A 10,518-nucleotide genomic window follows, 5' to 3' on the forward strand; every position below is an offset into this window, starting at 1 on the left:
CGAGATCGCCATGAAACATCGCCTAGGTGGGTCTTTCTCTCTCTCTCTCTCTGTGTATCTCTCTCTCTCTCTCTCTCTCTCTCTGGGGGCACCGAGATCGCCATGAAACATCGCCTAGGTGGGTCTTTCTCTCTCTCTATCTCTGTGTATCTCTCTCTCTCTCTCTCTCTCTCTCTCTCTCTCTGGGGGCACCGAGATCGCCATGAAACATCGCCTAGGTGGGTCTTTCTCTCTCTCTATCTCTGTGTATCTCTCTCTCTCTCTCTCTCTCTCTCTCTCCCTCTGGGGGCACCGAGATCGCCATGAAACATCGTCTAGGTGGGTCTTTCTCTCTCTCTATCTCGGTATATCTCTATCTCTCTATCTCTGTGTATCTCTCTCTCTATATCTCTCTGTCTCTCTCTCTGGGCGCACCGAGATCGCCATGAAACATCGCCTAGGTGGGTCTTTCTCTCTATCTGTCTCTGTGTATCTCTCTTTCTATCTCTCTCTCTCTCTCTATCTCTCTCTCTCTACCTCTCTCTCTCTACCTCTCTCTCTCTCTCTGTCTCTACCTCTCTCTCTCTCTCTCTCTCTCTTTGTTATGGACTGCTTTCACTTTTATTAAAAATGGAGATAAGACAAGAAAGCTCTGAGGTCGCGACATGTCAGTAATTTCACGGAGGGGGGGAGGGACTGGGGAGGGGTTCTGTTGGGGACCTCTACGAGGCAATGGGGAGTCATGCACAGTCATTTACAATCATTCACAATCATTTGCAATGCAATCGTTAACAGTCATTTTCAGTCACTTACAATCAATTTCAATCATTTGTCGTCTAGTCATTTGCAGACATTTCAGTGACTTACATGACTATGGGGAGGTCAATACTGGGGGTGTACAAGGGAGTCTGGAAGCGACACGATCATTAACATTCGCTCACCGTTGTTTACAATCATTTTCCGTTATTTACAATTTCAATAATTTTCAATCATTAACAATTACTTACAATGCCTTCCACGACCAGGCTGGGGTCAGACGGCGACGTATATGAGGCGGTGTGGAAGCGGCACAATCGTTAACAGTCATTTTCAGTCGTTTACAATTTCAATCATGTACAATCATTTTCAATGAATAACAATCATTTTCAGTTGTTTACATTTACAATCATTAACAATCGTTTCAATGGCTTTCACGACCAGGCGGGGGTCAGTATGGCGATGTATACGAGGCGGTGTGGAAGCGGCACAACAAGACGGTGGCGGTGAAGACGCTCAAAGAGGACACGATGGCGCTGAAGGACTTCCTGGAGGAGGCGGCCATCATGAAGGAGATGAAGCACCCCAACCTGGTGCAGCTGCTGGGCGTGTGCACCCGCGAGCCGCCCTTCTACATCGTGACAGAGTTCATGCCGCAGGGAAACCTGCTGGACTACCTGCGGGGCTCCAACAAGGACGACATCGGCCCGACCGTGCTCATGTACATGGCCACACAGATCGCCAGCGCCATGGCTTACCTCGAGGCTCGCAGCTTTATACACAGGTAGATCTTATTATCTGTTTTATCACAGTACTGTCTGAAGCGTTCAGCTTTATGCACAGGTACACTGTCTCCTTTCTGATAAAACTATGATATCTGGGGCGCGCAGCTTTATACACAGGTAACTGTTTTGTCAGAATTATATCTGTTATACACAGGTAACTTTGTTTTATCGTAGTTATACCTGGAGGCTTGCAGCTTTATACACAGGTAACTGTTTGGTCCTAGTGATATCTGTTATACACAGGTAACTGTTTGGTCCTAGTGATATCTGTTATACACAGGTAACTGTTTGGTCCTAGTGATATCTGTTATACACAGGTAACTGTTTGGTCCTAGTGATATCTGTTATACACAGGTAACTGTTTGGTCCTAGTGATATCTGTTATACACAGGTAACTGTTTGGTCCTAGTGATATCTGTTATACACAGGTAACTGTTTGGTCCTAGTGATATCTGTTATACACAGGTAACTGTTTGGTCCTAGTGATATCTATTATACACAGGTAACTGTTTGGTCCCAGAGATATCTGTTATACACAGATAACTGTTTGGTCCTAGTTATATCTGTTATACACAGATAACTGTCTCCTTACTGGTAGTGATATCTCGGGGCGCGCAGCTTTCTACACAGGTAACTGTCTGATTACTGATAAAACTATAACTCCTGTGTACTGTGTGGATCCCTGTGTGCCAGTGTTAGCACCGATAAGTGGGTGGTTGGCGGATACTCTGGTGTGATTTGCTCCTTCTTTCCAATCAAACATCTATCGTCCTTATCTCCCCTTCTTATTTTTTATGTTTGTTACTCTCTTGTCACACCTCTAATCTTCTGGCGCTCATATGACTTTTTGCAGTTGCGAGCGCCGTAAAACCTCTACTTAAACTAAAACATAACTAAAATAAATGACACATGTGTATTATGTTGATACGTGTGTGCCTGTGTTAACACCTGTGTATTATGTCGATACGTGTGTGCCTGTGTTAAAACAAATGACACGTGTGTATCGTGTTGTATTTCCCAGGGACCTGGCTGCCAGGAACTGTCTGGTCGGTGACGCCAACCTAGTGAAGGTGGCCGACTTTGGCCTGGCGCGTCTGATGAAGGACGACACATACACGGCGCACGCCGGGGCCAAGTTCCCCATCAAGTGGACTGCCCCCGAGGGTCTGGCCTTCAACCGCTTCTCCACCAAGTCCGACGTTTGGGGTAGGTCGGGGTCGTCATATGGTTCGTTTTTTGAGTTTTGCAGCACGTGCAACGCAAAGTTAAAAGTTGTTCCCGTATCTGATCCGGACATCAGTGTGTTTATGAGGATGTGTGTGTGTGTGCTTGAGGGAGAGGAGGAGGAGAGGAGAGAGAGAGAATGGAGGGAGACAAAGAGGAAGAAAGTGTGGGTGGTCGGCGAGTGCTCTGGTGTGGTTTGCTCCTTCTTTCCTCTCAAACATCTATCGTCCTGATTTCTCCTGTTTCTTTTTTTTGTATGTTAATCTTCGGCAATTATATGACCTTATTGTGTTGCAAGTGCCATAAAACACTTCATCACTATTGCCTTTCTCTCCCTGGATCAGGATATAGGCCACGAACAAACTTTCCACCTTTCCCTATCCTGGGCTCGTCGCTTGATGTCACTCCACGTCTTCCCACTTTTCTGTACATCCATGTCCGTGACTCTGCTCCGGGTTCCACGAGGTCTTCCCCTTGATCTGTTCCCCTGTGGGTTCAAATCTAACACTTTCCTTGTTGTGCAGCTGCTTGACTTCCTGAGAGTGTGTCCAATCCATCGCCAACGTCTTCTTCCCACCTCATCTCTGACTGGACTCTTGTCTCCTTCTTAATCCTTCCTCGTTGATGATCCTGTCTGTCCATGTTACTAGAACTTATGTACCATTCTGTATCGTGTGTTGTCCCCAGTGCTTGGCGTGTAGATAACCATTGTGTATCGTGTGTTGTCCCCAGTGCTTGGCGTGTAGATAACCATTGTGTATCGTGTGTTGTCCCCAGTGCTTGGCGTGTAGATTACCATTGTGTATCGTGTGTTGTCCCCAGCCTTTGGCGTGTAGATAACCATTGTGTATGGTGTGTTGTCCCCAGCCTTTGGCGTGTAGATAACCATTGTGTATGGTGTGTTGTCCCCAGCCTTTGGCGTGTATATAACCATTGTGTATGGTGTGTTGTCCCAAGCCTTTGGCGTGTAGATAACCATTGTGTATGGTGTGTTGTCCCCAGCCTTTGGCGTGTAGATTACCATTGTGTATCGTGTGTTGTCCCCAGTGCTTGGCGTGTATATAACCATTGTGTATGGTGTGTTGTCCCAAGCCTTTGGCGTGTAGATAACCATTGTGTATGGTGTGTTGTCCCCAGTGCTTGGCGTGTAGATTACCATTGTGTATCGTGTGTTGTCCCCAGCCTTTGGCGTGTAGATACCCATTGTGTATGGTGTGTTGTCCCAAGCCTTTGACGTGTAGATAGCCATTGTGTATGGTGTGTTGTCCCAAGCCTTTGGCGTGTAGATTACCATTGTGTATCGTGTGTTGTCCCCAGTGCTTGGCGTTTAGATAGCCATTGTGTATGGTGTGTTGTCCCAAACCTTTGGCGTGTAGATTACCATTGTGTATGGTGTGTTGTCCCCAGTGCTTGGCGTGTAGATAACCATTGTGTATCGTGTGTTGTCCCCAGCCTTTGGCGTGTAGATAACCATTGTGTATGGTGTGTTGTCCCCAGCCTTTGGCGTGTTGCTGTGGGAGCTGGCCACGTTCGGCATGTCACCGTACCCCGGCGTGGATCTGACAGAGGTCTACCACCTGCTGGAGAAGGGCTACCGCATGGAGCGACCGCCCGGCACACCGCTCGACATACACACTCTCATGCTCAAATGTGAGGACCCACAAACCCCTGTGACCACTCTTTTTTTTGGGGTGTGGGGGGTGTGGGTGGTTGGTTGTAGGGAATTTGATGATAAAGATGATGATAATTGAAGTGGATTGAGTGCTAGATTGTTTCTAGACAGAGGAATAACTGGTAGCCATTTTGTGTCAACATCAAAACAATGTTTATTTCCTGTTTCGTAAGGGACGTAACTCACAAATACAAATGGTAATACAAATACATCAACAGTACATGATTAATTCCCTTTAATTATGGTTACTATATTGCAATAATAATAATGTGACCTTATATACTGCACCTATTTCCTAGAAGACTCTTAAGTGCTGTACATTGCAGAGTTGTCACCCAATCACCATCAAGTTCCAGGTCTGCGACAGACCCCCCGGGGCAGTGCTGCTGACTGTAGTGTCTTTTACCCCCAGGGGCAGTGCCACTGACTGTAGTGTCTTTAGGCCATTCCCAAAGGGGGGGACATTTCTCGTTCAAGCACAGTAGAATTGTAAATGGGCTGATTTATCATGTCACGCTCATAACTGTGCCTGATCTACAACAGGGAACTGCTGCTTTTTCTTTCCTAATCTTTACTATTGTCATTTTTCCTCTACTTCTTTTGTATGTTTGTCACTCTCTTGTGACCCACTATTTCCAGGGTGCCTTGATAGTCGAAGCAGACCTTGTGCTGTTGAAGCTAGAGAGGTGAGCAGTCTAAGTCTGATTCCCTGTAAAGACTTCTCTGTTGACATCCACCCCTTAGCGCTCATATGACCTTATGCAGTTGCGAGCGCCATAAAACCCTCTACTATAAAAAAAAAAAAAAAAAACCCATCTGCTATTACTAAAAGGTGTGGGACAGACTGTGGCCATCTTGTGATCATGGTTCCCCATTGAATCCTGTGCTTGGACGCTCTCAGAAAAGTCATGTTATCCGTCCATCTGTTTAGGCTTTCCTTGCAAGTTGGGTCAACCCGTGCTTTGTTTGCCTTTGATATAAAGTTTGTAAATTAATAAGATGAATATTTGGAATAATTTTCTTTAGTCAGAACACAACGTTTTATGTTACTGTTGTATGTTGTACTGTATTGTAAAGCGCTCAGAGCCTGTGTACTTTATTCGGGGTTGAGCGCTTTATAAATGTCATTTATTATTATTATATAACTGACATCTAAAATGACAGAAAATGATTCTTCTGAGGCTACTTAACAGCACCCACACATACACATACACATACACCCACACATACACACACACAACTCCTAGACCCATATAAGATACGTCTTTATTGTCCAGATATATGTGATATAACGTGGTGGAATCAGGCGCTCGTCAATTTTGGGGGAACACAGGTGAGTTTTTAGTTTGGAATTTCTCTCAGCTCTGTTGTAATCACCGGCTGACCTTTTTTTTCTTCTCCCCATTCACCTTTCCAGGTTGGCAGTGGGATCCCAAAGATCGGCCAACTTTCAAGGAAATCCACTTTCTCCTAGAAAACATGTTTGAAAAGTCCAGTATTAACGAAGGTATGCGCTGTGTGTCAATTTGCTGTATACAGTATTAGCGAAGGTATGCGCTGTGTGTCAGTTTGCTGTATACAGTATGAACGATGCGCTGTGTGTCAATATGCTGTATACAGTATTAACGAAGGTATACGCTGTGTGTCAATTTGCTGTATACAGTATTAACGATGCGCTGTGTGTCAATTTGCTGTATACAGTATTAACGAAGGTATGCGCTGTGTGTCAATTTGCTGTATACAGTATTAACGAAGGTATGCGCTGTGTGTCAATTTGCTGTATACAGTATTAAAGATGCGCTGTGTGTCAATTCGCTGTATACAGTATTAACGATGCGCTGTGTGTCAATTTGCTGTATACAGTATTAACAATACGCTGTGTGTCAGTTTGCTGTATACAGTATTAACGATGCGCTGTGTGTCAATTTGCTGTATACAGTATTAACAAAGGTATACGCTGTGTGTCAGTTTGCTGTTTACAGTATTAACGATGCGCTGTGTGTCAATTTGCTGTATACAGTATTAACGAAGGTATACGCTGAGTGTCAATTTGCTGTTTACCAGGGTTCGTTCGTGTCTGGGAAAACTGGAAAAGCCTTGGAATTTTGGGAAATTGGCAAAATTCTTGAAAAAACCAATTTTAAACTAGATCTATTGTAAAAATATTTCCTCGAAGTTTAGAAGGCCTCGACTTTACGCATTCTAAAGTATACCATAATGTAATTTTGCATGCTGAACGAAAAATGTTCTTCCGAAGTGACACGTTATTTGTCTTGGAAAAAAGAATTCTGGTCTTGAAAACTCTTGGAACAAAACCTCTCCTGTTCAGTGTGACCCCTGGTATACATCATTTTCGTACGCTTCAACTGCCTGCAGTTTTCACATCTGATGTGACCAGTCTTTCCCCGGGGATAGCATGATGGATGCAGCCTGGGGCAAAGGTTCAGATGTTCTGTGTCTCTTCTCATAGATTTGGGTTTAAATCCAAAATGTTTCTTTCCCGTGGTCGTGTATTCAAACTTGAGCTAGTTGTGGGGCCGGTGGGTGGAAGGCGAAGGATGAGACGGGTGGATGAGTTGGGGGGTGTGTTGTAGATGTATCTCTCAACATGTATCTCTCAACTATAAGTTGTTGGATATGTGTGGTGGATCTATCTCTCAACTATAAATTGTAGGATATGTGTGGTGGATCTATCTCTCAACTATAAGTTGTAGGATATGTGTGGTAGATCTATCTCTCAACTATAAGTTGTAGGATATGTGTGGTGGATCTATCTCTCAACTATAAGTTGTAGGATATGTGTGGTGGATCTATCTCTCAACTATAAGTTGTAGGATATGTGTGGTGGATCCATCTCTCAACTATAAGTTGTAGGATATGTGTGGTGGATCTATCTCTCAACTATAAGTTGTAGGATATGTGTGGTGGATCTATCTCTCAACTATAAGTTGTAGGATATGTGTGGTGGATCCATCTCTCAACTATAAGTTGTAGGATATGTGTGGTGGATCTATCTCTCAACTATAAGTTGTGGTTGAAACCTGCCAGATTGCATATATCGTGCTCATCCATTGCCCCTCTTTACTTCCACTGCAACTGGGTTGGCAATATATTTTTGTGTGCAAATCGGCTAAAATGTGGCTGGTAACAACATTTTTGTGACAACTTTCATCTTTTTAAAAATGTGGATAATGTCTGAGCTTGTAGAACGTGTCATTATCTCCCTCCAAGTTCTGGCCTTTTTACTGAAGTCTGTCCACTTCACTCAAGTATTTTCAGTGCTTCCAATCTTCCGTGTTGTTATGGAAATCCACACTTTCTGCTTGTTCCGTACTTGCTCCCCCCCCCCCCCCCCTCCCCGTCATCATCAACTCACTCGGTGTATCTTTCCCCTCTACTTGTTACAGAGGTTGAAAAAGAGCTGGAGAAGTCAGAACGACGAGCTCCTAGTTTGCCTTCCAAGAAAAACCGCAGTCAAGATTCTCCCGATTTCATGAATGACGGTCGCAGCAGTGCAGGTATGTTGGGAGGTTTTGTGTTGTGTGTGTGTGGATAGCTCACAGGTTTCTGTCCCCCCCCCCCCCCGGGCAGTGCTACTGACTAGTTGTCTTAAGGGGGGATATTAACCCGTTCTTATGCGCAGTAGATTGTAAATGGGCTGACTTATCAATGTCATGCTCATAACTGTGCCTGATCTACAACAGGGATTTGCTGCTTTTTCTTTCCTCATTCTTACTATCATCATTTTCCTCTACTTCTTTTGTATGTTTGTCACACTCTTGTGACCCGCTATTTCTGGGGTGCCTTGATAGTCGAAGCAGACCTTGTGCTGTTGAGGCTTGAGAGGTGAGCAGAGTAAGCCTGATTCCCCGTTTAGACTTCTCTGTTGACATCCACCCCTTGGCGCTCATATGACCTTATGCAGTTGCGAGCGCCATAAAACCTCTACTAAAACAAACAGCGGTTTCTGTTCTCAGCGGGGATGATCTAGTTGCATGAACGCCGTCTGTGTTCTCTACAACCCTCTCTGCCAAGGTTGGCCCTGTGGGTGGTTGACGGGCGCTCTGGTGTGGTTTCCTCCCTCTTTCCTATCAAACATCTATCATCCTGATCTCTCCTGCTTTTTTATGTTTGTTACCCTCTTGTAACACCTCTAATCTTCTGGCGCTCTTTGACGTTATGCAGTTCAAAGCGTCGTAAAACCTCTACTAAAACCAAAAAAACAAAAATTTTCTCCCACACCAAACGACGGTGATCTGTTTACTTGCTCTCTCGCTACTTTGCCTGTGGGTGGTTAGCAGGTGCTCTGGTGTGGCGTGCTCCTTTTTTCTAATCAAACAGCTGCTGTCCTTATCTCCCCTCGTTCTTTTCTATGTGTTACTCCATGGCCACTCCTCTAATTTCCTGCATTTTTGTTACCGTGTTGTGTTGCAAGTGCCGTAAATGGGTAGTTGGTGGGTGCTCTAGTGTGGTTTGCTCCTTCTTTCCTATCAAACATCTGTCGTCCTGATCTCTCCTTCTTCTTTTTTATGTTTATCACTCTCTTGTAACACTTCTAATCTTGTAGCGCTCATATGACCTTATTGTGTTGCAAGTGCCGTAAATGGGTGGTTGGCGGGTGCTCTGGTGTGGTTTGCTCCTTCTTTCCTATCAAACATCTATCGTCCTGATCTCTCCTCCCTGTTTTTTGTGTGTTTTACTCTCTTGTAACGCCTCTAATCTCCGGCACTTATATGACCTTATTGTATTGCAAGTGCCGTAAAACTCTGACTAAACCAAATTCCCCTCCTGTCTGTGGTGTCAGGTCCGACCCCGCCCACGGGGAGACGCGTGCTGCCCTCGCTGGAGGAGACAGAGGTCACCCTCACCAAGGTCAACGACGCCCTGGCCAGGAAGTCTTCGAGAAAGAAACCCGGCAAGTCTGCGCCGCTGCCCCCTCGGAGAACGACCTCTGTCAAGGACGGGGCGGGGCCCGAGGCCGGGCCGGGGGGCGTGGATCTAGACGCAGAGCTCAAAAACCGGATACGGATGCAGAAAGCCAAACTGGAGAACTCCTCTCTGGCCGAGGTGAATGAGTCGGAGTTCATCGACAGTGGCCTTGGGATGGAGTCTCAGCCGCACCACGGCCACCCCCTCCTGCCGCCCGGCGCCTCTGTCCCTCCCCTGGGCAAAGGTCAAGGTCACCTGGGCTCGCCGACGGTGGCCCGCGAGGACAAAGCCAGCAAGACAGCCGTAGACAACCTGAAGGCAGCTCAAATCGACCGGTCCAAGTACCTCATCTCCGAGGTGAACGCGCGCAGCTTCGACAAACACGCGCCGGAGCGCAGCAGCTCGCGGAGTCTGGGCCCGCGTGTGGGCGAGCGGTCCGAGTTTAGCGACGTGCACGGCTCCCAGTACCCCAAGAAGGCACTCCTGCCCCCGCACCACTCCGCTCTGCTGCCTCGCAAGAAGCTCTCGGAGCCCTCGGGACCACATGAGCTGACCCACAGCGTGAGCGTTGACGACGGCGAGCTAGAGGAAGCAGCCGGGAACCCACGGCTCGGCAAACTGGACGTGACAAATGTCGCCAAGGCCATAAACCGCTACGGTACCATCCCCAAGGGTGTGCGGATCGGGGCGTATCTCGAGTCAATGGAGAGGGAACAGGAGGGCAGAGGTCACGACCTTCCGGCCGTGGAGGACCAGGACTCGGGCACGGACAGCGCCAGCGTCACTTCCTGTCCGCCGCTGGTGGGTGAGCACAACACGCTGGCTGACGGCGGGCCTGGGGGGAGGGTGGGCGGGGTGCGGGCCGAGGGAGTCAGCGAGGACTCCGACCCCGGCATCAAGCAAGAACCGAACCTCCGGCCCTCGGCCTTTGTCAAGTCTCAGTCACAGCACGGCATAGGAGAGCCCCCGGGGGGTGGTGGGGGCGAGGGTCGGGGGCCGACCCACGGCCCGGTGGTGGGGTCAGGGGGTCAGGTCAAGTCCCAGTACTCGGGCCTCCTACAGCGCCACAAGTCTGACCTATCAGCGTCCAGTAAACCCAGCACCCCCTCGGAGGAGCACGGCCTTGGGATGACCACCTCCACCGCGGCCAGCACCCCCTCCCCAGGCTACCCC

General features: G+C 47.4%; 1 protein-coding gene across 1 annotated transcript in view; it reads left to right on the forward strand.

Annotated features, from left to right (window-relative positions):
• LOC101852377 (tyrosine-protein kinase ABL1) overlaps positions 1-10,518 on the forward strand; it is a gene marked incomplete at its 5' end in the record, with an annotated part of 19,987 nt that overhangs the window by 8,047 nt on the left and 1,422 nt on the right. Inside the window, 6 exon segments of the mRNA XM_035973559.1 lie at positions 1,180-1,519; positions 2,542-2,726; positions 4,242-4,394; positions 5,834-5,923; positions 7,824-7,934; positions 9,221-10,518. Of these exon segments, the coding sequence (XP_035829452.1) occupies positions 1,180-1,519; positions 2,542-2,726; positions 4,242-4,394; positions 5,834-5,923; positions 7,824-7,934; positions 9,221-10,518 (2,177 nt within the window).

Source organism: Aplysia californica, unplaced genomic scaffold, assembly GCF_000002075.1.
Source record: "Aplysia californica isolate F4 #8 unplaced genomic scaffold, AplCal3.0 scaffold01410, whole genome shotgun sequence".
NCBI classification, from domain to species: Eukaryota; Metazoa; Mollusca; class Gastropoda; order Aplysiida; family Aplysiidae; genus Aplysia; species Aplysia californica.